Raw genomic sequence first — 27,844 nt, 5'->3', positions numbered from 1 at the left:
GTTATTTAAGTCTAGATTTTAGGAAGCCTTGAATGTTTTAACCTCAAGGACTTTTTAAATGCCCTATAGCCAGTTGGTTTTTTTTCCTGAGCCACTGAGTAATATGATAATCAATAGTAGTCTGGGAAAGTGAATCTGACTCAGAAGAATAGGGAAGCATCTGGGGACAGAACCTTGGAGTCATTCATGTGAGATAGCAGGCTTTAGCATGGGTAGTCCCAGTGGACAGAGGCAGGAGAAAAGGACAGCCTGACAGGCTGCAGGGGGCTCTGAGGCAGCTGGTTCGGCAGAAAATGAGATGTGCTGAGTCTGAGTTGCAGGGTGTCCAGTGGAACTCGGGAGCACTACAGGGGTTCAGGCCGGGTTCCTGTGGTGCAAAGGTGGAGGAGAGTCTCAGGGAGCAGGTGCCTCGTAGGAGGAACAGGGACCCGCATAGTAAGCATGGCCAGATGTTCACATTTGGTAGCAGAGGGGGGGAAAGTGAGTCAGCAAGGTCACCAAAGCTGTATGCTACAGACCCAGAAGGTGCATCGACGCTTAAGACAAGGAAGACGTACCGTTAAAGGAGACTCAAGTGGAGGAGAAGGGAGCCAAGGGCAAGGACCTGCTTATTAAGGAAGAGTTGGCAGCAGGATCAAGTGATGGGATGTTAGGGAGACAGATCTTGGGATTTGGCAGTGAGACTGTTCTTGGTGACTTTTGATGTGACAGTTTGAATTGAGTGTAGAATACAAAGCCAGATTAATGGAGATTATAGTGAGGATCTAGAGCTAGAATAGCCGTGTGCTCAACCTGGGTTACATGCTAAATAACTAACTATTGAATGAATAAGTAGACCACATATTCTAGAAATGTGTTAATGAAAACAAAAAATCTAAAATGTAGAGTTGTAGATGGAATTAAATCACTACAGAAACATGTGAAACCTGCATATTTGTGCCTTTATTTTTAAAAAAATATATTTTATTGATTTTTTACAAAGAGGAAGGGAGAGAGAGTTAGAAACATCAATGAGAGAGAAACATTGATTAGCTGCCCTCTGCACACCCCCCACTGGGGATGTGCCCGCAACCAAGGTACATGCCCTTGACCAGAATCGAACCTGGGACTCTTCAGTCCGCAGGCCAACGCTCTATCCACTGAACCAAACCAGTTAGGGCTATTTGTGCCTTTTTAAGTCAGGGCAATGCTATTAGTGCTTAGTTCAAAGTGAGAGTGTGAAAGAAAACAGGGTGGCAGGTGGAGTAGGAGGCCTTGCTCTGAGGTGGGTGGACGCTGGTTGAAGTTCAGCCACTGTGAACCAGCATGGGTAGTCCTTGTTCTGTAATATACTGAAAATGAAAAATTCCTATGATAAACTATGGGGGAAGTTTTTGTTTTTCAGGTAAGTAAGAATTGCTTATCTCTGGGAAAAAAAAGGCCTTGTTAACACAGCCTTTATAACTTCCCACCCTTGTATATACTTTCCACCTGTGGTATATATGTACTTGTCTTATGTTGTGTTATCAGGAACATAGCACTCTTTTTTTTTTTTTTTTTAATCTTCTAGACTCATTAATGTGTTACCAGTTGAGAAATTCTAGTTATTGAACACAACAAAACTGCTTCTGTCTTGGTGTGATGATCTGTATTAGTACAAACTGTGTAGTTAGTTTCCACATTACAGAGGTGCCCATGAGGTTCAGCATCCACTTTAATCCAGGCCAAAGAAGAGTTGTGCATAGGTTAGGAGCCCTTCAGCTCTGTAGTGGGCACACAGGCCCAGCTCCGGTCTCCTGGGCTCATCTTCTCTGGTCTACCCTGCTGCTGCTTTGTCTGGGTCTTGGAACCCCTTGGGCTATTTGTTGAGTGTGTTGGGTGCTGCAGCCTAACTAACTCTCTGAGTCAGTATGTCCTGATCTATCGTCTCCCCTCCATCAGGAACAGAGCAGGCACTTTGCCTGAATACCTAGACTAGCAGTGAGTTCTTTCTGGACTTTGTTTTCTGTGAATTGTATGTTTTAAGTTGACTTAAGTGCTGAATTTTACTATGTCCCTAAACAATATATGTGGCTCAAAAGAGTGGGAAAGTTAGGGGAAAAGTGGGCCTAGGGGTAGGGGTAGTGACTGCATTTTTTCTGTAGCTGGGTGTGTTTTGAAGTTGATCCTTTATTTTTATTCTGACTTTGATTGATAAATTTTGGATTGTTAAAGCATCTTAATCTCTAAATCACCTTTTAGATAAGGCAATGTGACATATTGAATAACTCTTTTTATGTCAGTGTCACTAACATACAAGTGGTTTTGGTTTTTTGTTTTTGTCAGGCTTAGAGAAAAAAACCCAGGTTCTGCAGCCCGAGGAGAAGAAAACTGTGGCGTACCATGAGGCAGGTCACGCGGTTGCCGGCTGGTATCTGGAACATGCAGACCCACTTCTAAAGGTAAAGACGTTGTTTGAACAGTAGGAGAAAATTGCACTCCCTCAAAGGATAAATAGATGAGATGTTTAAAGAAATTTAGCAAAAACATCTAGTAATAACAGAGATACAAAGTGGTTACACAAACTCTCCCACAGGTAAGTTATAAAGTTTTGGAAAGAAAACTACTATTCAAAGGGACTGAAAAGTTTCCAAAAGCAGACTAAAACTGAGGAGAGTTTACCCTCAGAAAGTAGCAGCTACAATGGCTTAGAATTGGGTGCTTGTGGCTTTCTTGCCTGAGGGTTTTCCACAACCAGTGTTGGAAAATGGCTGGCTTTACCATGTTGAGGTGCCAGAGGAGAAAGTTCAGGATTTGAAGAAAATTTGAAATTTAACAGTGAGATCCTGGAAGCAAGAACACTACAGAGGGGGTGAGACTCAAACCCAAATAAAAATGCCCTGGCTGACTACTAAACTGTGTTTGCAGAGGGATTCCCAGAGAGCCTGGGAAAGTAAGCAGAGACCAAAGCCATGGTGCACCAAGTAACACTGTTACGGTTTCTGCTTTTTCAAATGAGTGTATTCCCCAAACTGGTACAGGAAGCAATGAGACTGACTTCCTATGTTGGGACAGCTGGGAATTGAGTGGGAGAGGGTCCCTGAAACAAGGAGACCACAGAGAAGACAACATGAAAAGTGTACACAAAACATCCTAATCTAAAAGAAGTCGCTAGAACTAATAAGTGGAGTTATCATGGCTGCAAAATTTAAGTTCCATATACAAAGTTCAAATGTATTTCTGTATATTAGCAATGAATAATTGAAAGGTGAAATTTAAAAAAATTCATTTCATTTACAACAGTATCCAAAAGCATGAAATACATAGGGATAAATTTACCAAAATACAGGGTAGGAATTTATATGGAATTGCAGGTATCAGCTAAAATAGTCAGAACAATTAAATCGAAGGGATTACACTCACTGATTTTAGACTTTGTATACAGCTACAGCAGTGAAGACTAGTATTGATGAGAGAATTTAACACATAGATCAGTGAGATGGAATAGAGTCTAGAAATAGACCTTCCTACATAATAGGTTCATTGATTTTCAACAGAGATACCTAGGTTATTGAAGGTGGGAAGGATTGTCTTGCCAACAAATGGTTCTGATAGCTCAATGTTTATATGAAAGAAAGTAAACGTTGACCCTTACATCATATGTAAAAAAATAATTTGAAGTAGATCATAAAACTAAAACTATACAACTTCTAGGAAAAAAAGTTAGGAAAAAGTCTTTGTAACTTTGGGTAGTCAGAAATTTCATAGGACACAAAATCATGAACCACAAAAACAGTTGTTAAATGGAATCTCATTAAACTTAAAAACTTGGTCTTTGAAAGATATCATTAAGAAAATGAAAGGCAAGCTACACACTCTGAAAATACTTGGCAGTACACACATATGAAAAAGGAATTGTATCTAGAATATATTAAAAAAAACAACAAACCTCTTAAAACTCAATAATAATGCCTTGGCCGGGTGGCTCAGTTGGTTGGAGCATCGTCCTATACACCAAAAGGTTGTGAATTTGATTCCCAGTCAGGGCACAGACCTAGGTTGTGGGTTTGATCCCCTGTTGGGGCACATGCAGGAAGCAACTGATCAATGTTTCTTTTTCTGTCTCTATTTCTCTTCCTTTCTAACATTAATAAACATATACTTAGGTGAGGATTAAAAAAACACCAACTCAATAATAACAAAACAAGCAACCTAATAAATTGTGCAAAAGATTTGAGTATATACTTCACAAAAGATAGTATATGAATAGACAATAGCACCTTAAGGTACTCGATATCATTAGTCATCAGGGAAGTGCAAATTAAACCTCAAGGAAATACCAAATGGTTAAAATTTTAAAGCCCGTCCTAAAGGATTGGCAAGAAGGTGGATCAACAAGAACTCTCATATGTTGCTGATGGGAATGTGAAATGGTACTGTCGTTTTGGGGAACAGTGTGGCAGTTTCTTATAAATGCTTCCATATGATCAAAGATATTTACCCAAGAGAAATTAAAACATAATGTCCACACAAAGACTTACATCGCTTTATTCATAATAGCAATAAACTGGAAACAACCCTGATGTTCAAGAATGAAATGTTCATTTGGTATGATTAGACAATGTAGTGCTACACAGCAGTAAAAATGAAACAACACACAACTGTGGGGATGAATCTCAGAAACAGAGAAACCAGATACAATGAAGCACATACTGTATGCTGCCATTGATATGCAATTCTAGAAATTGTAACTAATCCATAGGGACTGAAAGCATATGTGCAATTGCCTGGGAGTGGGGGAAGAATTGAATACAACGGGGCACAAGGGAACTTTGGGAGAATGAAGAGTATTTTGTACTTTCATTGTGGTAAGAGGTTAAGTTTGTCAAAACTCATTGATCTTAGAAATTGATGACTCGAGAGCAAGTTTTTGTACAACTGCATGCTATTAACTCATACCTCTAAATAAGCAGCTCCATCAGTTTTGATGTGTTCTGATGTGTTCTCTCCAGGCCTTACAATTCATGTTTTACATGTCAGTATTCAGGTATAATTAGAAAGAGCCACCCAAATTTTTCAGAAACTGAAGAGTTGTTTAAAATAAGTAAAAGTTGCCCTAGCTGGTTTGGCTCAGTGGATAAAGTTATCTGCCTTCGGATTGAAGGGTCCCAGGTTCAATTCCGGTCAAGGGCACATGCCCGGGTTTCGGGCTTGATCCCCACTCTGGGGCATGCAGGAGGCAGCCAATCAATGATTCTCTCTCATCATTGATATTTCTATCTCTCTCTCTCCCTTCCTCTCTGAAATCAATAAAAATATTTAAAAAGAAAAATAAGTAAAAGCGCTTCCAAAATGGGAAAAAAAAACGTATTGAACTGTACACTTTAAATGGGTGCATTTTTTACATGTAAATCATCCCTTAATAAAGTGGATTTTTTGAAAATTAAAGGAATTTACTCAGTTGCAAAAAGAGGACTAGAAAAGAAAATGAAAGCTGCTGAGTGCCCTGGTCAGCCATACCTGCCTCCTGTACAAAGAGAGCGTGGCCATCGCTCACAGTCAAGTTAAATGGAGCCTTCACTGTATTCAGGCTCTCAGGAGGAGTCACCACATGCCAGCAGCCTTTTTGTCAAGACTGAATCATTTCAATTGAGTTTATAAAAAGACAATTTCTAGAACTCTTAAGGTGAAGTTATCCTAAGAGCAAATACTTCTGCATAGTCACTCCTGCTTGATCTCATTTAGCCAAAGCTGATGGATTGCCCAACTGCTGTGCTTTTTTTTTTCATAAGTGAGTTTATTTATCTGTAAATGCTGTGATCAAGTCTACATTTGGTGGTGGAATCTCCAACAGTTTTTATGTTTTGTGTTTGTCAGGTGTCTATCATCCCAAGGGGCAAAGGTCTGGGTTACGCTCAGTATTTACCCAGAGAACAATACCTGTACACCAAAGAGCAGCTCTTGGATAGGATGTGCATGACTCTGGGTGGCCGGGTGTCGGAAGAAATCTTCTTTGGCAAGATTACAACTGGTGCTCAAGATGACCTGAAAAAAGTGACTCAGAGTGCATATGCCCAAGTAAGTACGAAATGGAGTGCTGCTTCCTCACTCACGTTTGCATGAGAAATAGTCACGAACGGCTCTGAAACAGTAACGCTGTGTTTGACTGGTTTGGGCTTCTTAGGCCAAGATTATTTCTTAAAAGAAATCCATTGTAAAGCAATCAAAACTTACGAAAAGAAATGACTTTTTGGGGGCACTCCTGTTCCTCATATGTCAGCTCTTCTGGGTCTGTCACTTTCTCAAATCCTTTTAATGATGCATATAATTTTTTTTCCTATTGTCTTTACTTTCTATTTCTTAGGACATTATTTGTTGTACTTGCTCATGTTGTTTCTGGCTTAATCTTTATTTTTAAAATAATTTTTCTTTTATATCTTTTTCCTTTGTTCTAGCACCTCATCTGAGCTTTTCTGATTCTGATTTATGCTATTCTACATTTTCTGTCATTTTTCTGATTTCTTTTAGCCTTTTCTGGAGTCTAGGCTATAGCTTTCATCTGTTTTATGGACATCTTTCCATCTTGCTTTTCTTATCTATGGAGACATTATTCTGCTGCTCTTTTTTTCTTCTCGGAATAACTTCATAAGGGATTTTCCTATTGTTCATTTTTACATTAAATTTGTTTTCCTGGCCTCTTAGGAAGGAGGAAGATTAGGACAGCTAGCTTTTCTATTTTGATAGCTTTAGAATTCCCTTTTCTGATGTTTTCCTGAAGTTTTAAAAAACATGGCCTACTGTGCTCGCTTCGGCAGCACATGCACTAACATACATGCCTACGACTTTCGGAGTTCTCCTGGCTCAGTTCCTGCTCCTCACTTTTATCTGGGCCTTCCCTTTTCTAGTCAGTTTGGATTGTACTTCCAGAAGCTGCTGCTTTTTTCTTTTTTAAAATCTATTGGGGTGACTTTGGTTGCTAGGATCATATAGGTTTCACGTGTACATTTCTGTGGTACATTATTTGTGTATTGCATTGTGTGCCTATGACTGAAGACCAATCATTTTCCATTACCATATATTTAGCCCCCTTTACCCTGTATGACTCCCTCCTAACCACCATACTATTGTCTGTGTCTATGAGTTTCAGTTTTATATCGCACACACGAGTGAAATCATATGGTTCATAGCTTTTTCTGACTTATTTTGCTTAGCGTAATTTTCTCAAGGTCCATCCATGTTGTCGCAAATGGCAGTATTTCATCTTTTCTTATGGCTGAGTAGTCTTCCATTGCATATATGTACCACATCTTCTTTATCCAGTCCTCTATCAAAGGACACTTTGTCTCCATATCTTGGCCACTGTGAGTAATGCTGCAGTGAACGCAGGGGTACATATATCTTTGTGAATAAATGCTTTCAAATTTTTCGGGTAGATGTCCAGAAGAGGGGTTGCTGGGTCATATGGTAATTCTATTCTTAATTTTTTGAGGGACTCCCATACTATTTTCCATACGGCTGTACACTTACATTCCCACCAGAAGTGAATGAGGGTTCCTTTTTCTCCACAGCCTCTCCAATACTTGTTATAACTTGTCTTGTTAATAATCCCGAAGCCGCTGCTTAACGTGGGGCTGCTGCTTGTTAGCTTTGGGGCTCTATGGCCCAGACTGGACCAACCACTTCACACAGTCTCCTGGCTCTGCAGCTCAGGGAACGGGAAATGCACTGCCCTTTCCGGGGTCAGTTGTTCTCAGGTTGACATGACGCTCTTTGTAGGAAGAACCTGGAGGGTTTGGGGTTCTTATCCTCTCAGGTCTGTCAGAAGCTTCTTTTCTACTTCCCCTCGTTCAGAGAGTATCATACAGGTCTTACAGCTTTGGGATTTATCCCCTCCTGTTTCTCACCTGATTTTGTGTTAGGTTGTTTATGGGCTTCTGGTCTGGTATTCCTTACTGAGGAACTTAAAGCACTAGTCATTGCTGCCACTGCACACAGAACGTTCAGCCTATTTCAGGCCCCATGTAGATTTTGCCAGGTTAAAGAGTAGATTACAATGAAATGTGTGGAGTTAATTCTACAGACTTACGGGCATTTTATGAAAATATGTTAGCCTGTCAGCAAAAATGGATGTCTACCACTAATCATGTATTCTTTTTCAGATTGTTCAGTTTGGCATGAATGAAAAGGTTGGGCAAATCTCCTTTGACCTCCCACGTCAGGGTGACATGGTATTAGAGAAACCTTATAGTGAAGCCACAGCAAGACTGATAGATGATGAAGTACGAATACTTATTAATGATGCTTATAAAAGAACAGTAACTCTTCTCACAGAAAAGAAAGCCGATGTGGAGAAGGTAGGTGCCAATCGTACAAATAATTCTAAACACAGTTTTGCAGGAAAAGTTCAAAGTGCTACTGACTCTTGGTGGGTTTATAGAAGTCAGCATTTCTCGTATCTGGCTGACTCTTGGGTTCCTTCCTTCATTCTGATGTTTCTGTGTGTCTTTTGCTTCTGAGGTGGTGGGAATATGTTGATAAGCAAAAGTGGGCATGATCCCAGCTCTTGTGGCCCTTAAGAATATGAGTGAGGGATTCATGAAGTCTATTAATAGTTACCCAATAAACAATTGAATCTGTACTCTTCCTCACCAGGTATTTTACCAATATAGTAAATCCTCGGTTAATATCATTGATAGTTTCTGCAACCTTAAGTGAAATGACATATAATGAGACCAGCTTTACCATAGGCTAATTAATATAAGCAAGAGTTAAGTTCCTGTGGCCTCACATCAACGTTATAACAAAACAGTGTTGAACAAAACAACATTATTTGAGGCCCTGCTGTACTCCTAAGTATGTAATACAATGGACTAATAGAAATTTACCATTGTTTCTCACCTCTGGAATAAGTACTAAGTGACAGATGAAAGGGCACATAGAGAATTAGCTAAACTTGATAAGCAGGAAGTCAACACATGAAAACTACATTTGGCTTAATTGTAAGCGTCCATGGATAAGCATGCTTCGTGTGTTTCATTGTTCCTCATTTGGATAGCACCTGCAAAAGGCATGGATCCTTTTATTTTTTAATATATTTTATTGATTTTTTTACAGAGAGGAAGGGAGAGGGATAGAAACATCGATCAGCTGCCTCTTGCACACCTCCTACTGGGGATGTGCCCGCAACCAAGGTACATGCCCTTGTCTGGAATCGAACCTGAGACCTTTCAGTCCGCAGGCCGATGCTCTATCCTCTGAGCCAAACCGGTTAGGGCACGGATCCTTTTTAATTCAGTGGATTTCTTGCATCTAGTAAACTTTTAATTATTCAGACTCCATGCCATCAAAATTACAATTTTTTGTTCTTTGAACATTCTTCACTCTAATGAGAAAAACACAGATGAAGAAGCCTGATAAGGGATTGACACAGATAAAAGAATATTCTAAAGTAGACTATTCATAAGCAAGTCTTCAGAGAGGCCTTCTGTGAGCCTGCGCTGTGCTGTGCAATTCTAAAAATCCATGACATCTTTTCACAAAACTGCACAGTGTAATTGGGAGAGAGCTAGTGTCTGTGAAACACCAGAAAGCAAGCAGCAGGTGCTCCAAGAGAGAACAGTGGTCAGAGAAGGCTTTGTATGGAACACAGGGCTTAATTTTACCTGGAAGGATAGTCAGATTCCGGTCCATGGGAAAGGAGCTCAGCATGGAGGCCTGCTGAGCAGAGAAGGGTATGGGGAGGAAGGCAGGATTGGGCCGGCCTGCCTGGAGCAGATACTGGGGGAAAGGGAGACTACAGTACCCAGGTCCTCAAAAGCCAGGTTGAAAATTTAGAAACAATTTTAGGCATTTAGGCATAAAAGTGACTTTCAAAATGGTCTAATCTAACCACCTTGTTTTATGGGAGGGAGTCCTCAAAGAACCTTAAGTAGAAATGATTCAAGTTCATCACTTACAAGGAGAGTGTGGCAGCAGTGGGATGGAAGAGACTAGAACAGAGACCAGCTCAGAGCTGTTGCAGGCATGTGTAACATTCCTGAGATGGTCCTGGTGGTGACATCTAAAAAACCAAGAGTTGCCCTAACCGGTTTGGCTCAGTGGATAGAGCGTCGGCCTGCGGACTGAAGGGTCCCAGGTTCGATTCCGGTCAAGGGCATGTACCTTGGTTGTGGGCACATCCCCAGTAGGGGGTGTGCAGGAGGCAGCTGATCGATGTTCTCTCTCATCGATGTTTCTAACTCTCTATCCCTCTCCCTTCCCCTCTGTAAAAAAATCAATAAAATATATACTTTTTAAAAAACCAAGAGTTGCTGATTAAAGTTAATAAGATTTATTAAGTGGAGAATGGATGGGAGGGAAGCCCTTGGAATGACTCCAGGGCTCCTCCTACTGGCAAATACAGCCTGGGGTGGGAACGGGGGAGAGATTCAGCCTTGACATCCAAGAGGACATAATCAGTAGGCATTTGCAAGTGATATATGGATAGGAGGTCCAGAGCAGATAAAGGATTTGTTGGTTATTCCCCTACAGCCAATTGTTAAAGAGAAAAATGAGCTGTAAAAGACAATAGAGGGCGGAAGTGCTCACCGAAATGAGATGACCAGCTCGGGGATTCCACATGCACACCATAGATGCTCAAATGGGTCCAGAGAATTATACTGTTATTTACCCTTCCATATGTGCAGTATGTGTACTGACAGTGGTAACAAAGAAGTAACTGTGAAGGGAAAAGTAATCCTCAGATCTTGAAACACCGTAGAGTTCTGAAATTCTGCCTGGTCCATCAGAAAATTAAGTCCATTAAGAATAATGTGGAGCAAGCCAGGAGCCATCAAAAGGAGAAGTGGCTGGAGCCTTTGCTGCTACAGCAAATGCCTTCCAAATTCTGGGCCTCAGTTTACCCATCTAAGGGCCAAGATTTAGGAGAATAAGAGTAATCAGCTAGCATTCACTTAGTTTAGTATCGTATGTATACCAGGTACTGCCTAACTTCTCTAAAACCCCCTGCAACCTCATGAAGTAACTATATTATTATCCCCATTTTACAAATGAAGACTCTAATACATAAAGAAACAATGTTGCTTAACTTTGCTTAAGGTCATCAGGCAGGTAGTTGGTAAGTGTCAGGACCAGGTTTCGGACCCAGACGTGCAGTCTGCAGAGCCCTTGCCATTAACTCCTAACCAAGCCTGTACCTGTCGGTGTGACTGATCTGGGTTGAGATGGACTGTGAGCATAAAATGCATGCTGGTTTTGAAGACAGAATGAACAAAAGAATGTACAACATATCAATTCTCAAAACGATTACACTTGAGATGACAATGTTTTTTACATATTGGGTTAAGTAAAATATCACAACTTAAGTGATTTCTCGTAACTGTAAATAGGCAAATTTGAGAATTAAAGATGGTCTAAGAAGAAATCTTAAAGCTTTTATTTCTTCAAATCTATGCACAAACAATATATTAAAGAATTAGATAATTTTAGTATTCTGGTTATGTTTCTTTAAGAGATTTTATCCCTTAAAGATGTAGACAAAAATATATAAGGTGACCAGGACTGCTGGGGAGGGCAGTTAGGGGGGGACCAGGCCTGCAGGGGAGGGCAGTTGGGGGAGACCAGGCTGGTAAGGGAGGGTAGTTAGGGGCGACCGGGCCAGCAGGGGAGGGCAGTTAGGGTTGACCAGGCCTGTAGGGGAGGACAGTTAGGGGCGACTGAGCCGGCAGGGGAGGGCAGTTAGGGTTGACCAGGCTGTCGAGGGAAGTTAGGGGTGACCAGGCCTGCAGGGGAGGGCAGTTAGGGGTGACCAGGCTGTCGAGGGAAGTTAGGGGTGACCGGGCCAGCCAGGGAGGGCAGTTGGGGGCGACCGGGCCAGCAGGAGAGGGAAGTTAGGGATGACCAGGCCGACGGGAAGGGCATTTAGGGGCAATTGGGCCGGCAGGAGAGCAGTTAGGCGATCAGGCTGGCAGGAGAGTGGTTAGGGATGATCAGGCTGGCAGGCAGAAGCGGTTAGGGGCAATCAGGCAGACAGGCAGGCAAGTGGTTGGGAGCCAGCAGTCCTGGATTGTGAGAGGGACATCCCTTGAGAGGTCCCAGATTGAAGATGGTACGGGCTGGGCTGAGGGGACTGCCCCCGCCCCTTGCACGAATTTCGTGCACTAGGCCTCTAGTTAAAAAATAAAAATAGAAGGTGATTCATCAATGAAAGATGTATTTTCCCTCTTTTAAAAAGCAAATATTGTAAACTACAGACTATGCATCTCACTTTTCATTGTGTGGATATACCAAATGTATTTAGCCACTCCCTTACTGCTGGACATTTGTTTTTATAGTATTTTGCACACCTTACTCCAAAATTATGTGACCTTATATTTTTTTTCCCCAGTGGTTCTTAAACCCTTTTTGGGGTGGGGTTGTCTATAAATGTTGTTGAGTAACTGTATTATTCATATTTCAGGTTGCTCTTCTATTATTAGAAAAAGAAGTATTAGATAAGAATGATATGGTTGAACTTTTGGGCCCCAGACCATTTGCGGAAAAATCTACCTATGAAGAATTTGTGGAAGGCACTGGCAGCTTGGATGAGGACACTTCGCTTCCAGAGGGCCTGAAGGACTGGAACAAAGACCGGGAAAAGGAGAAGGAGGTGTCCCCGGAGGAGAAAATCGCCAATCAGATCCGAGGAGGGAGGCCGTTTTAGCTTGTGTCGTGGGTTCAGTTTGCACGTTATTTCAACTCTGGCTTTCTCAGAAGAATGAGAACACTGCTAAGTTGATCTTAACCAGCTGCTGACCAGTCGAAGTGGTGGGGAGAGGAGTACTTAATCCTCAGCTTCAGCAGTCCCAGTAGGGGTGGCGGGGTGATTTCCCCAGGCCCTGGGCCCTTGGACAGTGGGAGAGTGGAGCTTGGTGCCCGGCACTGGTCCCGCTCCACCATCAGTGAAGCCAGCAGAACATGTCAGGGAGAGAATCGGAAAGCTTGCCAGCGTGGGAGAGGCCTGTATTTCACTTTCCATCGCCCCACCCTTCATTCCCATTTCCCTTAAGAGGCTGTGAAATTAAATTGAATTCCTGATAAGAATATTTAAATTTGACTATTACTTTGAAGATTGAATCCAGACCACATGTTGCTGTTTTACTGGAATGATTTTCTACAGAGAGCTGTAACATATTAAAAAAATATGAATGTATTATGTAAATACGGCTTCTTTACATCAGAAATAAAGTGTAAACATTTTACTTTTTTCTCCTGACCACACACAGGGCCACTGTTTATGCTTGCGATACTTTCTTTTAGTCTCTGGTTCTCATCTGTTCCCACACGAGGATGAGGAGCTTCTAGGTTTGTGTGCCCTGGAATGATGAACTCAGATACCAGCTCAGGGCGTGAATCTGATTTACACCCTTACTGGGCCAGTCATGGCCACGTGTTGGTCACACTGGGACTGGGAGTCGGTGTGTCATAGCAGGTGTGCAGACTGTCCCAGGCCATCACCTGGACTTCAGAGAAGGGCAGTGACAATAAGCTAGAGAGGCCCCTGTGCCCTGCGTCTTCCATGACTTGCCTGCTCTGAATTGTAAGCTGTGACCATTACTGTTAGAAAGGTGTGTGGGTCCAGAAAAGTGGAGGTTTGCAATGCTGAAAACATAGATGGATTAAACCTTACCAAGCCACTATTTGGATTTAGAAGTGCCATACATTTTTGCATTTATTAATATATATTTTAGCAGCTTCCTTTAATGTTCCACTTGCCTTGTGTATCCTTGATGTAGTTAAGTATGTTGTGGGAATAGTGACTCCTCAGACTTAAGACAGAATCAATGGCATCTGGAGCAGCACTGAGCTGATGGGATGGGAGGTGGCTCAGGCAGTGACCTGCAGAAGTCACACTGACTGTCCTCTCAGGGGATGCTTGTGGGAAGCAGCTGAGTGAAGACTTGTTTTAAGGCTGCAGGAGGACTCCGCCATCAGGGTGTTAGGGTGCTGTGCTCCACATAAGCAGTGACGAGGAGATGCTCAGTGCTCCTTCCTCTTCCCACTGCAGAGGCGCCAGTGTGCGGTTCTGTCTGGGCGGAGTAAAGTGGGGTGTGCCAAGCATGAGTCATGTTTGATTCAGTAAGAACACTGACAAAGCTGTGTGGGAGACTCGGATGGTAACCCACAACTCAGCAGGACTCGTCTGCAGAGTGGTCACACCTGCACTCTAGGCACTGGAGTGAGCATTACCTACGTTGGGGCCTAAATAGAGCCTGGCCCACAGCAGGTGCTCGGAGGAAATCAAACCTAGCACATTTCCAGGTTAGGTGGGAAGGGTAAGGTGTATTTTTACTGTAGTCTCACAAAATAGTTCAGACTTCTGCAAAAAAGATCTGTTCTCGCCTCAGTTCAAGTCATGCTGTCTACCCCAGTCAGGCTGCCTGCCGGTGTTGCTCAGTGGTCGAGCATTGACCCATGAACCAAGAGGTCACTGGTTTTGATTTGGGTCAGGGCACATGCCTGGGTTTTGAGCTGGATCCCCAGTGGGGGGTGGGGGGGTGGGCATGCAGGATATATCTCATCCATGTTTCTATCTATCCCTCTCCTCTCTAAAAATAAATAAAAACTTTTTTTTTTAAAAGGCTAGGGCTGCCCTGGCCAGTTTGGCTCAGTGGATAGAGTGTTGGCCCATGGTCTGAAGGCTCCCGGCTTCGATTCCAGTCAAAGGCATGTACCTCGGTTGTAGGCAGGAGGCAACCAATCAATGTATCTGTCACATCGATGTTTTTCCTCTCTGTCTCTCCCTCTCTCTCTAAAAAAAAAAATCAATGGAAATATATCCTCGGGTGAGGATTAACAACAAAACCCTTAAAGGAAGGCTAGGGCTTAACACAAATAAGTTGGTGGGTGTGAGCCTTGGCACCACAGCACCAGGCGGGGCTAGGTCACACTGAGGTGGCCCGAGATCTCCGTGGCTCCAAATGGCAAAGACTCACTTCTCTTCCTTCTTGTCCAACAAAGGCCAGGAGGCTTTGCTCCACAGTCACCGATGGAGACGCTGGGTTACCTTTACAGGAGGAATCGGGGTCCCCCACTTGGGAGTCAGAGCAGAGGGCCAAGCACTAACATTCGCTTCCACCTGGAAGTGACATACCACCACGTTCTTTTGGCTAAAGCAAAACCACTCGTTCCCAGCGAACTTTGGCAGTGCTGGCCAATTGCTAGTAAAACTAGCCTGGTCCTGTCCTGTGGAATTCGACTTTACAAGACCTGTTACAGAAGTGGCTAGTTTACAGGAACCATAAAGTGATCATTTGTTACACAGACAAGAGCCTTCACCCTCTGTGCTGGGCTAGGCTGCTGGCCTGGGGTCCTGCTCAGAGAGCCCACCTGCCCCGTGCCCCTCACCCACCAAGAGCTAGCTGGAAGCCTGAAGGTAATGGGTGGCTCCTCTGGCAAATCCCAGTGGAGTTGTTAGGGAAGGCTGGGACCCACTAGCCCAGGGAGATGGCAAGTTCTGTGGGAGGTCTAAATGCTGTTACACCGGGGCTGACGGGCTTTTCTTTATGCTCGCACACCTGTAGGCTCAGAATTCCGGCTCCCGCCGGCAGAGCCTGCAATTCAAGAAAAGCCTCTTTCCTTTCAGTGAGCTGCAGGGGCAGGTCACCCAGGGCGGACTAGAGATCCGAGCAACCATCGTAAGGGTGCAAAGTAACAATCTATCACATAAGCAAAGGCTGGGAGAGACGAAGGAACGGTTTTAGTGTTTTATTACGAATAAACTGTTTCAAAGGTTCAATATTGCATATTCAAGATAAGGCAACACGGCGCAGCTTCATTTCACAAAGGATGAAAAAATACTGTTTCTAACTTCCCTGCTAATTCTCAGACATGGTTGAACACTTAACAGAAGGTGAGGTTTATTCACTTAGCCCTTTACTGATGGCCCACAAGTTCTTTTAAGTCCTCCAGTAGAAAATGTCCCTCGTCTGATCTGATTGGGGAGGACTGCCCAGTCTCTGCTATTTTAATGTACTTTCTTTGTTCTAGATGACTGAGTACAATTTGATTGCCTTTGGAAGGGGCCTGCACCCATATATTTAGACCAGTGCGTCATTGAACAGCCATTGGAGTTAAGACACATCCGAGATAAAGCAAGAAAGTCTGAATTGTATCTGAGACAGGGACGCGCCTCTATTCGTTGATCTCCTCTTCGTCGTCTTCAAAAGCTTCTTCACCATCATTGGCCGTAGCTTCTTGATATTGCTGGTACTCAGACACCAGGTCGTTCATGTTGCTCTCCGCTTCTGTGAACTCCATCTCATCCATGCCCTCGCCCGTGAACCAGTGCAGGAAGGCCTTCCGGCGGAACATGGCAGAAAACTGCTCGGAGATGCGCTTGAACAGCTCCTGGATGGCCGTGCTGTTGCCGATGAAGGTGGAGGCCATCTTGAGGCCCCGGGGAGGGATGTCACACACGGCCACCTTGACGTTGTTGGGGATCCACTCCACGAAGTAGCTGCTGTTCTTGTTCTGGATGGCCAGCATCTGCTCGTCCACCTCCTTCATGGACATGGGGCCCCGGAAGACGGTGGCCACGGTCAGGTAGCGCCCATGCCTTGGATCACAGGCCGCCATCATATTCTTGGCATCGAACATTTGTTGAGTCAGTTCGGGCACTGTCAGCGCCCGGTACTGCTGGCTGCCTCTGGCCGTCAGGGGGGCAAAGCCGGGCATGAAGAAGTGAAGGCGGGGGAAGGGGACCATGTTCACCGCCAGCTTGCGGAGGTCCGCATTGAGCTGGCCCGGGAAGCGTAGCGAGGTGGTGACCCCGCTCATGGTGGCCGACACCAGGTGGTTGAGGTCCCCGTAGGTGGGCGTGGTCAGCTTCAGGGTGCGGAAGCAGATGTCGTACAGGGCCTCGTTGTCGATGCAGTAGGTCTCATCCGTGTTCTCCACCAGCTGGTGGACCGACAAGGTGGCGTTGTAGGGCTCCACCACCGTGTCCGAGACCTTGGGGGAGGGCATGACGCTGAAGGTGTTCATGATCCTGTCGGGATACTCCTCCCGGATCTTGCTGATGAGCAGCGTGCCCATGCCGGACCCCGTGCCCCCGCCCAGCGAGTGGGTCAGCTGAAAGCCCTGCAGGCAGTCACAGTGCTCACACTCCTTCCTCACCACGTCGAGCACCGAATCCACCAGCTCTGCTCCTTCTGTGTAATGCCCCTTTGCCCAGTTGTTTCCGGCACCAGTTTGTCCTGGAATAAGCAAAAGAGTAGCATACCATTCAGACAGGGCAAGACAGGCCCTGACTGGTTTGGCTCAGTGGGTTGGCTCATCCTCCCATATACTGAAAGGTTGCAGGTTCGATTCCCAGTCAGGGCACATACCTAGGTTGTGGGTTTGATCCCCATTTGGGGGCACATAAGGGAGGCAACTGATGGATGTTTCTCTCTCACATCATTGTTTCTCTCTCTCTCAAATTGAGAAGCATTTCCTTGGGTGAGGATAAAAAGAAATATAACAAGTAAATAGGGCAAGACCATAGGACCCACTCATTGATATTGATACATTTTAAATGGTGATGGAAAAGATGTATAATATGGTGTTAGCTGAAGTCAGCAGGTGGGTCAACAGGCACCACCAATACTGCTGGTGAGTACACGTATTAGTACCTCTTTAGACAAGTTAAATACTCATTAATTTTTTAAAAATATATTTTTATTGATTTCAGAGAGGAAGGGAGAAGGAGAGAGACAAAGGCACCAAGGCTATTAGCATGACCGGACCTGTGGCTCAAAGTAACTTGCAGAAACTATCTATTTAATGATCAACTATAGAAACATTCCCTCCGTGCCTGCCTCAGACCCTGCGGGCACCGACCCCTCAGCCCCTCAGGTGGTCATTACTTGACCAGGAGGTGACTGCGTTCTCTTACTTCCCTTTCTTCCCACCCAGTTGGGTCGCACAGTGAAACTTGGCTGCCTACTCTTACTAGGATCAAAAATGATCATTGTCCTTCCTATGGCCCTACTAACTCCTGTCTACCCCTCCCCACCCAACCCAGCAGCCGGCAGCCCGGCCAGACCACAGCAGAGGCACTGGGAAGAACAAGCTCGGGGCAGCCTTCTACTCAGGGCTAGCCTTGCGCCTGGGGCTCACACCTGTAAAAGGAAAGACTGAGTGTAACTGTTACAAAGAGTCAGGAATTATTTCCTTAAACTGGAGTAGAAACTAGTAAATGAAAAGAAGCAGGTGGCTTTAGGCAGACATATAGCCGCAGCGAATCAAGCTTGCCCGAGTGGTCAGTGTAGAGATTCTGAACTGGACCCTTTCTCTTCCTTCAGCTCACACCACGCTCTTGGCTCCCTCGGTGTTTATAACATGATTAGCCATAAGGTTTTCTCTGCTCGTGTCAAAAGGAGGAAGCTGGTGACTTCTGAAAATATTTTGCCACTGTCTCATAGCAACGGACGTTCCCAGTTAAATATTTGGGGGTCATGAGTTGAACATCTTCTGTAATGCAATGTTGTAACATTAATCAGCGGCTCCAGAGTGTGGAACACAAGGCTGCAATCTCAAAGCTTGGCAGTCGGGTTGCAACAGATCCCCTGGGTCCTCTCAGAGTCCGCCCTCTGGTGTACCTCCAGAGCGCACCCTGTGAGCTGTGTGTGTGCTCTCTGACCCTCTCCTAGCACCAAAATTTGAAGAAAAAAGTGCAAGTGCAGAAAGAGGCTTAAAGGAAAGTCTCTCTCTCTGGTGTTTCATTTTCTCCCACAAGACTGTTTCCCGCTATCTACTAGGCATGATGGCTACGCAGCCAGCAATTCATTGGGAAAAAAGGTTTTTTTTAAAAAATGGTATTTTCATGTTTAAAACTCAAATGCAGATCATTTTCACTTTTAGGATTATACACACTTCAAGTCTATTTTTTAGAAAGAAAACATTTCAAACTATATTTGAAAATGGACTGACTCTGGCTTATTTTAATTTGCCACCTTGGAGACAATGAGCTAGAAAGCCACAGGGGAATGAACCATCTCCCACTCAGAGACAAGTCTGCCTCTTTTATTAACTGGAAAATGCCCTGAAAACAACTGCTCAGCCAAACAATAGAGTATGTTCCTACATTCCGGACGCCCCTCCCTCCCACCAAACAGATGTGAGTTTTAACAAAGTGAGCATACTCACTTAAACAATTCAAAATTCTTAACAAAAAGAACATCAATTTTTTAAAAATTACTAAAGAATAACATTATTTCACATCAGTACAATGTGTTAAAATTTTTAAATATTCTGAGTCAAAGACAGGTACGCATGTTCTGGCAAGAAGCAAAGATGCAAGAAATAATCCCGGGGACAGTGTAAATGCCAAGCATCAATTCTAACATTTTTTCAAAGTTTACACGGATAGTGAGTGAATTGGGTAACTTAGATAATAGTTATTATAGGTCTATCTTAATTTGTTCTTAAACATTTTGATCCCATTTATTGACACCTAGATAGATGGGATCAAATCTTTCTTACACTTTAATATTCAGTTCAATTAAATAAAACCAAAGCAAACTTCCACAATTGCTAAATTTGCTGCCCTGAGAACCTAGTTTAGCATGACGACTTCAATCGTTTGTGATAATTCAGTCACATAAAAATTGGCTCACGGTTTCGACTCTCTGAGACCTCAAATGCCCTGGCTGTGCAGGAGGGATGCTGAGGGCGAGGCCTCACTCCTGAGCAGACGTTGGGGCTGGGAGAGGGAGAGGGGAAGGCAGAGAGGGTGCATGGCCTCTGGCGTCCCACTGAGACCTTGCCCAGAAAGGGCATCCACGGGTGCCATAGCCTCATCCGTGACGTTTCTTATGACAGATTGCAGGCATGTAAAAGGATATGAAGAGCAATGTAGTGGATATCTACTTACCTATCACCCATTTTAAGAAATAAAACATACCAATGTTACATGAAGCCCAATAGAACATATATAAATGAGAACATCTTAAATTTAAACCATATAGAACACTCTTTTTCTATTTTCTCTCCAACCTCCATGGGAACAGGGTTCATCGAGTTACATTTGAACCTTTGTGTTTTTATGTGTGAGTCCTATTCATGTGTGCCTGGGGCCAATTATGGTCTCTAGTTCAGTGAAAGGTAAAGAATATAAATGTTCCCATTTGTGAACAATAAAAATATTGGCAATTTAGGTTTTCTAATATCAGAAAAGGGTCACCAGAGTCCCGATCTATTTGAAATATTAAAGGTGAAAGAAAACTCTTGAACAAGTTATTATTAGAAGCTTCACCTGTCCCATTGGTTGTGTAGGTTGTCATGGTGATGAGAAGTGGATGATACCCAGAGGACACATAAAGTCTTTGTGAACTTGTCTTCTTCCTAACAAGTCACTGCCTGATTCTGCTACAAGGTCATTCTGATTCTGTGTCCTCTTGTAGAGCAGAATTGTCTATGAATGGGAGATGGTTCATCTCCCTGTGGCTTTGACTCTAAAACCTATGGCTACCGGGTGATGGAGGCTGGTAACACTAACGGCGCCACTTTAATTTTATTTAATTAATATATTATTTTTTAAAATATATTTTTATTGATTTCAGAGAGGAAGGGAGAGGAAGACAGAGATAGAAATATCAATAATGAGAGAGAGTCATTGATTGGCTGCCTTCTGCACCCCTCCTACTGGGGATGGAGCCCAAAACCAGGGCATGTGCCCTTGATCGGAATCGAACCCCGAACTCTTAAGTCTACAGCCTGACACTCTCTTCACTAAGCCAAACCAGCTAGGCACAATTTATTTAACTTTATATAATTCTCTTCAGAAGTTTACAGAGAGCGGGCGCTATTATTATGTGTTTTGTTTTGTTTTTAGGTAGAGGAAGGGAGGGGAGGATTTGCCCATTCTGCTAGAACAAAACTCCTATGGCCCCAGTCTTTAGAAAGAAAGCAGAACTGCCTATAGACAATGAGAAAGAAATATAGGCCTAAACGTATTGAAGTTAAAAGATGAGCAATATAGGAACCAAAAATAAGTTACTATTACCATATTATAATAATTTATGAAGGCGGAAAAAGTTAATGTCTAGTTTTGTTTTTTTTTAAATAAAGAACTATCAGGATAAGCATTTCATTTAGAAATACAGAGGTTACTTTCCTTAAAAAAAAAAAAAGTCAAGAATTACAAGAGGTGCCTGTGATCAGGCTGGGGTCTGCGCATTTCCATTCCAGATTTCCTGTGCCATGTGATGCTTTTAACCTTGCACACCAATTAGTTCTGGTGTTTAGGAGAGAAGGAGAGCGCGGGGAAGAGGGCACGTACCGAAGATGAAGTTGTCAGGCCGGAAGAGCTGGCCGAAAGGCCCCGACCGCACACTGTCCATGGTGCCAGGCTCCAAGTCCACCAGGGCAGCCCTGGGCACGTATTTCTGGGCTGGAAGAGAACAGAACCCCCCACCCAGAGGTCATTTTCCGGTTTCCAGCGTAACCGACTTCCCCAGAGCAAGTCCCACCAGCTCAGCTGCCTGGCGTGTGGGAAGCAGGGTTTCAGAGAGGGTTACCTGGCTTCCTTAGAATCACAGACTCCTAGCACGGGGAGAGCACAATCCCACTCTGAACTGTTCAGATGAGGAAACCAGCCCCGGCATGGATGGGCAGAGGGCGCTCCAGGAATAAGCAGGGTGGGAAATCATGTCTCCTGACTTCCTGCCTCCTGGATTTTCCAGTGCACCCTACCACCTCTTTCCTGTTGGGCAGTTTACGGTTTTAGCTCCATGGAAATAAACCGTGTCTGTGGTGGCAAATTGTGCTGTGCCCAGCCGGTGTGGCTCCGTGTTTGAGCGTCCGCCCATGAACCAGGAGGTCACGGTTAGATTCCCAGTCAGGGCACATGCCCAGGCTCGGTCCCCAGTGTGGGGCGTGCAGGAGGAAGCCGATCAATGATTCTCATCATTGATGTTTCTATCTCTCTCCCTCTCCCTTCCTCTCTGAACTCAGTAAAAATATGTATTTTTTAAAAATTGTCGTGCTGCTGTGACGTTCTTTCTGCTTTTTGGCACCTCCCTCACGCACACATGAACATGAACCCAAGCTACATGCCAAGAGACACTTTCATTTGTGAATGGGTGTTACTGTGTAGCATTTTCGTATATACTAGTAAGTACACTCTTGTGCCAGTTGGGCGAGAAATTGTTCCCAGGGAGGATGGGGTTAACAGGATCTGCTCTTCACCTCCTGGCCTGCTCGCCCACACCCAGACTGAGGAAGGCTGTAACCAGGCTGGCCCTAAGGGTTAACAGGAAGTGCCATATGTACTGGAATTTCCCGTAATGCTATCTAGAAGTTTCATCCTCGAGGCCCTCCTTGTCCGACCTTTTGTCATAGCTGCTTAACGAGGAAAACCCAGCGGGTCCTGCTCTTCTCAGCTCTAACGTGGACAAGCAGCATGTGAGTCCGGAACACGGGACGTGATCCCCTCTGGGAATAAGTATGTCTTGTGGAAGGGTATTCGTCACCTTCTGGCATTCTTTCAATGTCTTAGTTTTCTGTTGTTTTGAAGGGCATGTGTCACTTTTATAATAAAGAAGAATTGTTACAGCAATGATGTGTACATGTATGTGGGTATCCGGGACAGGGCTATTTCCAAACGGAGATAAACCATAGCCTGGATTTTTGCTCAAGTTTCCAGGGAGTGTCAAGTCTTTTTGGAGGTCTGCGAAGGGCCCGAAAAGCCGTTTAAGGGAGTCCTTTGCACATTTTTAGCCAAGAACCTCCACTGAGAGATACATCTTAAACCGGAAAGAAAGAAAAGGCCGGATGTTACCCACGAAGCTGATTTCACAACGCTAGCGGGTGGTCTGGTTCAAAAGCTCAGGCCCGCGCGGAATCGGGCTGTTCCAAACCCACGGACCGAGCCTTCCCGCCCAGCGGAGCGGGGGCGGAGCCGGCAGCCCGCTGGGGCCCCGGCAGCGAACCACCCTCCGGAGAAGGCGACCCCGGCAGGACGCGGGGGGGGGGGGGGGGGGGGGGGCACAGGGAAGGCCGGGGTCCCAGAGGGCGGATGGCCGCGGTCCAAGAAGGCGGTGGCCGGGGTCCGGGCAGAGCTGGTTGGGGTCCCAGAGGGGGATGGCCGGGACCCGGGAAGGGGACAGCCGGGCTCCGGCGGGGAAGGGCGTGGTCGCGGAGGGGAGCGGTCCAGGGTCCGAGGGGGGACCGTGGGGGTGGGGGGTTGGGGGACTGGGGTCCGGCTGGGGTCCGGCAGGGAAGGGCGGGCCCCGGAGGCGGCGGGGGCCCAGGGGTGGCGGGGGCCCGGAGGCGGCGGGGGGCCCCGGAGGCGGCGGGGGGCCCCGGAGGCGGCGGGGGCCCGGAGGCGGCGGGCCCGGCCCCGCGTACTCACAGGAGGACTCATTGTAGTACACGTTGATTCTCTCCAGTTGCAGCGCCGAGTCCCCCACGTAGCCTCCCGCCGGGTCGATGCCGTGTTCATCGCTGATCACCTCCCAAAACTTCAGGCAGGACGGGGCGGGGGGGGGGGGGGCACAAGGTCAGAGCCGGAGCCCAGCGCCCCCCCGCGGCTAACCGGGGGCCGGCGGGGCGGGGGCCGGAATTCCAGGCGCGCCCCAGCCCCGCGGCCGCTCCCAGCGGAGTGGGGAGCGGGCTGGGGCGCCCCCCCCCCCCTCCCGGCAGCGCCCCCCTCCAGCCCGTCCCGGGGGCGGCGCGGGCAGGACGGCGCGGCAGGGGCCGAGGACCCAGCGCCCCTGCTCCCCGGGCAGGCCGCGCAGCCCGCCCCGGGGGTCCCTCCCGACACCGACGGCGAGCTGCCCCCGCAGGAAGCCCGGCGCCCGCGCCCCCGGCCCACCTTGGTGCCGATCTGGTTCCCGCACTGGCCCGCCTGGATGTGCACGATCTCCCTCATGGCGGGCGCCGGCTCTGCGCTCCGAGAGCTCGCTCAGGCGACTGCGGGCCGGCGGCGCGCTCGGGGACTCGACCCTCCTCCCGCCCCCCACCCCACCCCCACCCCACCCCCACCCCGCCGCCGGGGCCAATGGCTGCGGGCCTCGCCCTCCCGGCCGCGTCCCCTCCGCCCCGCGGGCCAGCGCCTCCCTCCGCTCCTCCCCGCCCCGGCGCCTGCGCCCCCCTGCGCTCGCCCTCCCCAGGGCCCGGCTCCCGGGGCCCCCGCCCCTGCGCGGTCCTAGAAGGGGGCCCTGGCGGGACAGCCTGGCCCCTTGCGGGGAGGCCGGGCCGGGAAAGCAGCGGTCCCTCGAGCGCCCCCGGAGCGGGTCACTGGTGGGAGGCAGAGGAAAGGACCGACGCCCCGGCCCTCTCCACCCCATCCTGCTGCCTCCGTGGCCGGCCCCGCCGAGGGAGGCCGGAGACCCTGGCGCTCGGGGATGGGGCTGCGGGTCAGAGTCCCGCTGAGCCGACGCGGGCGGGCGCGCTCCCCCTGGGCCCCTGGAGGGGTTCCCGGACCGCGGGCCTGGGCGGGAGCACACGGTCCCCGCGCGCCCCGGCCTCAAACCGGCGGGTGGAAGGGCTTTGGGACACGAGGGGGAGTTTTTCACGGTGACTCTGACCCCCGGGACATCACCGCGGCTTACGTCCTTAGGTTTTGCCCTCCTGGAGCCTGGCCGTCTCGACATACAGGTACCATTCCGTCCTGCCGCCTCCGGCCCGTTTGCAAAGCGGCTCAGTGAGTCCGTGGCTGGCTCTGAGGATGGACACCCCGGCACTGCCGGCTGGGCCGGCTCTCCAGCCCTTTGCCCACCCCTCGGGGAGGCTCAGAGGTCTGGGCTCCGGGCTTCCCTAGTCCTCGCCCAGGGACTTCCTTGGCTGTTCTGTTCGCGGGGAGGTGTGCGCTGAGTGTAGTTCGGTAAGTGCAGTGCTGGAGGAGTGAGGACGCGAGGTCAGATTAATCCCACACAGCTTGTCTTTCTTGTCTCTCCTCCGGGGGCCACAGCAAGAGGGGGGATTCCCTGAGGACTTGGGGGCCATTCTGCTCTGCAAAGCATGGCTCCATGGTGTTTTTTAAAATAACATCATGCAGCCCTGACCTCTCTGAACTCCAGCCTTCCCAGTTCCCAGTGTTTGCTGGCAGGCATTCCAGCAAGTAAATAAAATCTTCATTTTTAGTGGTTTGCATGCAGGTCCTGCCAGGTTCTGGCCCCCCCCCCCCCCACCACCCCCACCGGGCCCTGCTCCCCCAGGCCTCGCACAGGTGTGCTCCACCTCTCAGACACCTGGAACGCTCTCCAGCCCACTCCTATGGGCAACTCCAGCTGGCAGGGCTCAGCAAATCCTTAATGTCTGGCAGGTGCAAATCATGGCTACTTCTGGGCATGCATTTGGTCCTTGGGGACCAATAGTCCCTCTTCCGGGAGGTCTAATGTGGTAGAAAGGAATGACCACGGGCTGGTGAGTCAGGGTGACTTGGACTTCAGTTCCGGCCTGTTTCCAGTCAGCTCTGTGTTCGGTCATTTGAATTCTCTGGGCTTCAGTTTGCTCGTCTGTAAAAGGAAAGGATTTCCCTAGGGGACCCGGCTCTGTGGCACCTGCCGCCCGGATGGGCGCCACCGAGGCCTTCTGCACGTGTTTTCCCGTGTGAACACCTCATGGAAGCCTCGGGCTGCACCCCTCGCAGGTCGAGAGTTCTGTCATTTGCACCAGCAGTTTCTATTTAGATACGCGGAAACTTTGGGGAAATCCTGAGTGTGTGTATGGTCGGAAAGAGGCGAAGGACGTTTTTTAAAAATTTCTTTTGGAGTTTTTCAAACGTTTCCAATTTTACGTATTAATCCTTTAACCTTTGGATGCCTGCCCCTGTCCTCCTCTGATTCCCCCCTCGATGCTGCTTTTCTGCCTTCTTGTAGGCCCCCATCTCTACACACAGGGCGCATCCCTACACACAGGGCGCATCCCTACACGCAGGGTGCATCCGTACACGCAGGGCGCATCTCTGCACACAGGGCGCATCCCTACACGCAGGGCGCTGGCAGGGAAGCAGGTGAGGCCCGAGCTCCGCCCATGCTGCCCTGTCAGACCAGCCGCCGTGTCCTTGGAGTACTCAGCACTCTGGTTTAGACTGTTGCCGCCACACAATGTAATTATGGACTCCAAGTACACGCTCCCTTCATCTGTCCGCCGGTGCGGGGAGCCTGGGGAGGGGAGGGCCTCAGCTCTGCTCGCTCGGTTCCTGAAGGGTCAAGCCACTAAGCAGCAGCGTCGTGGTTTGTGAAGCAGCCACCTTTTCAGTGCTCGTCCAAGGGGGGAATTGGAATCCAAGGTATGGACGTGCCGGAAGCAGTGCCAGCGCGGCTGCAAGCTGGATTTGGCGGGGGAGGTTGATCTCTTGGTTCCTGGCGGACACCCCTGTGGGCTGACACCCAGCCTGCCATCCACACCGTGAGGGGAGGTAACTGACGTGACGAAGGCTTGTTGTTGCGTTCTTTTGTACAGAACTCGGGGCCATCACAGTGAACCCCCCGCCAAGGTAGGTATCATTGCAGATGACAAAACAGAGGACCAGAGCGGGCCCTGCCACCGTGCTGGCAAGCGGGGGTGAAAGGCTCCCATCAGGAGGCTGAGGCCTGTCCCTAATATTGCCGGGACCAGAGCCAGGGTGCACGAATGTCTACAGAAGTTAGAGATCAAGCTTACAAAATCACAGAGTGCCTTCGGTCCTCCTACCTTAAAGACGGGCCTTCCTTCTGGAAAGCCAGGCTCTGGGAAAGGACTCTGAGTCCTGGGGGTTTGCATCAGGAGTGGCAGCGGGGGAGGCTGGCCTCCAGCCCCAAGGTTCAGCTTGCCGCCCTTTGTCTCCCCACCCTCCATCCCACACCGGGAAGGGTCCGCCGCACACACCTGTGGACAACGCAGTCCTCAGCTCAAGCTCACCCTCCCACCCACACCCCTGGCCCACCCCCAGGTGCACAGCGGGTGTGTCACAGTCACCCTTGGGAGGAGGTAAGGACCCAGTAGCTAAAATGCCAGCGAGTTCTGTTAATAACTTCTGTGGTAAGTGTGACAGAGGAGCTGGAGCCCCAGACACGACCTGCAGCTCTTTTCTGGGGCCTCCATCAGGGGCCACCCACTTCCCAGATCCTTCTTGCGTGAAGAGCTTAGGCCGGCTGGCTGTGAAACTGCCGCAGCTCTCCAGAAGGCCCAGGCTCATGAGACTGACCAGGAGAAGGGGGCATGTCCCACCACAAGGCTGACACCACATAACAAGCAGAGGCATAGAGACCCCTCCTTGGCGCAGCCGTGCAGGGACCTGAAAGCGGAGGAAGGAGCAACGCTGAGGAAAACCCTCAGGCACATGTTCACACAATGAAATAGTGTCCCTTGTCGAAAGGATGGAGTGCGGATTCATGCTTCTGTGTGAAGGAACCCTGCCGACAGTGTGCTCAGTGAAAGAAGCTGGACGAAAAGACCACGTAGTGTGTGATGCCATTTATGTGAAGGACGGAAAGTGGGTAAGTGGTTGTTGGGTCTGGGAGGATGAGGAGCAGGAGGTGACGGCTAAGAGGAGTGGGGTCCCTCCTTGGGGTGATGAAAACGTTCTAAAACGGGTTGTGAGAATGGATGCCCAGCGCTGGGAATATACTGAAAAGCTGTGAACTGAACATTTTAAATGAGTGAATTGTATGTTAGGTCGAGTAATATCTCAATAAAGCTCTTTAAAAAACCCTTCTGGAGGGATTTGAAGTTGTGGTGCCTTGAGGGTTACTATAGCAACAAGAAAACCCAAATCCAGTTCAACCACGGACTAGATTAACAAACTCTTACACTAATGTCCTGACAAGAGAAGAGGCATGCCCTCTCAGTGGGCAGAGGGGTCTTGCAGCTGAGGCAAGATAGTAAGGGAAATCTTATTTCCCTCAGTCTCTACTGTGCTTCTCTACAAAAATTACAC

At 47.6% G+C, this 27,844-nt stretch overlaps 2 protein-coding genes across 5 annotated transcripts in view; one reads left to right on the top strand and one right to left on the bottom strand.

The window, feature by feature from the left end:
* The window catches only part of AFG3L2 (AFG3 like matrix AAA peptidase subunit 2), a 48,950-nt gene extending 35,443 nt beyond the window's left edge, over positions 1 to 13,507 (top strand). For 2 of the 3 annotated variants that reach the window (XM_079783567.1, XM_079783568.1), the window contains 4 exons: positions 2,305 to 2,420; positions 5,836 to 6,036; positions 8,118 to 8,312; positions 12,416 to 13,507. In XM_079783567.1, the coding sequence (XP_079639693.1) occupies positions 2,305 to 2,420; positions 5,836 to 6,036; positions 8,118 to 8,312; positions 12,416 to 12,658 (755 nt within the window). In that variant the 3' untranslated portion in view covers positions 12,659 to 13,507. The remainder of the gene's footprint in view (positions 1 to 2,304; positions 2,421 to 5,835; positions 6,037 to 8,117; positions 8,313 to 12,415) is intronic. The other variant, XM_079783566.1, reaches the window with a different exon arrangement.
* Positions 13,508 to 15,687: 2,180 nt separating this feature from the next.
* TUBB6 (tubulin beta 6 class V) lies at positions 15,688 to 23,932 on the bottom strand. Of its 2 annotated transcripts, XM_079783676.1 has the most exons (4): positions 23,795 to 23,932; positions 23,333 to 23,441; positions 21,260 to 21,370; positions 15,688 to 17,192 (listed from the first exon to the last, which is right to left on the bottom strand). In XM_079783676.1, the coding sequence occupies exons 1-4, from the start codon at positions 23,849 to 23,851 to the stop codon at positions 16,129 to 16,131; spliced, it is 1,341 nt and encodes a 446-aa protein (XP_079639802.1). In that variant the 5' UTR covers positions 23,852 to 23,932; the 3' UTR covers positions 15,688 to 16,128. The 2 variants fall into 2 exon arrangements, with proteins under 2 accessions (XP_079639802.1, XP_079639803.1); XM_079783677.1 differs by lacking the exons at positions 23,333 to 23,441; positions 23,795 to 23,932 and adding an exon at positions 22,309 to 22,480.
* Positions 23,933 to 27,844: the final 3,912 nt, after the last annotated feature.

Source organism: Cnephaeus nilssonii, assembly GCF_951640355.1.
Source record: "Cnephaeus nilssonii genome assembly, chromosome: 11".
Lineage (NCBI taxonomy): Eukaryota > Metazoa > Chordata > Mammalia > Chiroptera > Vespertilionidae > Cnephaeus > Cnephaeus nilssonii.
This window is presented reverse-complemented; position numbering and strand designations above follow the sequence as displayed.

Bases quoted from the DNA above. Each gene is read 5' to 3' on its own strand.
- TUBB6 (XM_079783676.1), bottom strand. From the start codon at position 23,851: ATGAGGGAGATCGTGCACATCCAGGCGGGCCAGTGCGGGAACCAGATC. The intron at 21,371-23,332 runs GTGAGTACGCGG...GTTCTCTTCCAG, and splicing joins GTACTACAATGAGTCCTCCT to CCCAGAAATACGTGCCCAGG. The intron at 17,193-21,259 runs GTACGTGCCCTC...TGCTTATTCCAG, and splicing joins GCCTGACAACTTCATCTTCG to GACAAACTGGTGCCGGAAAC.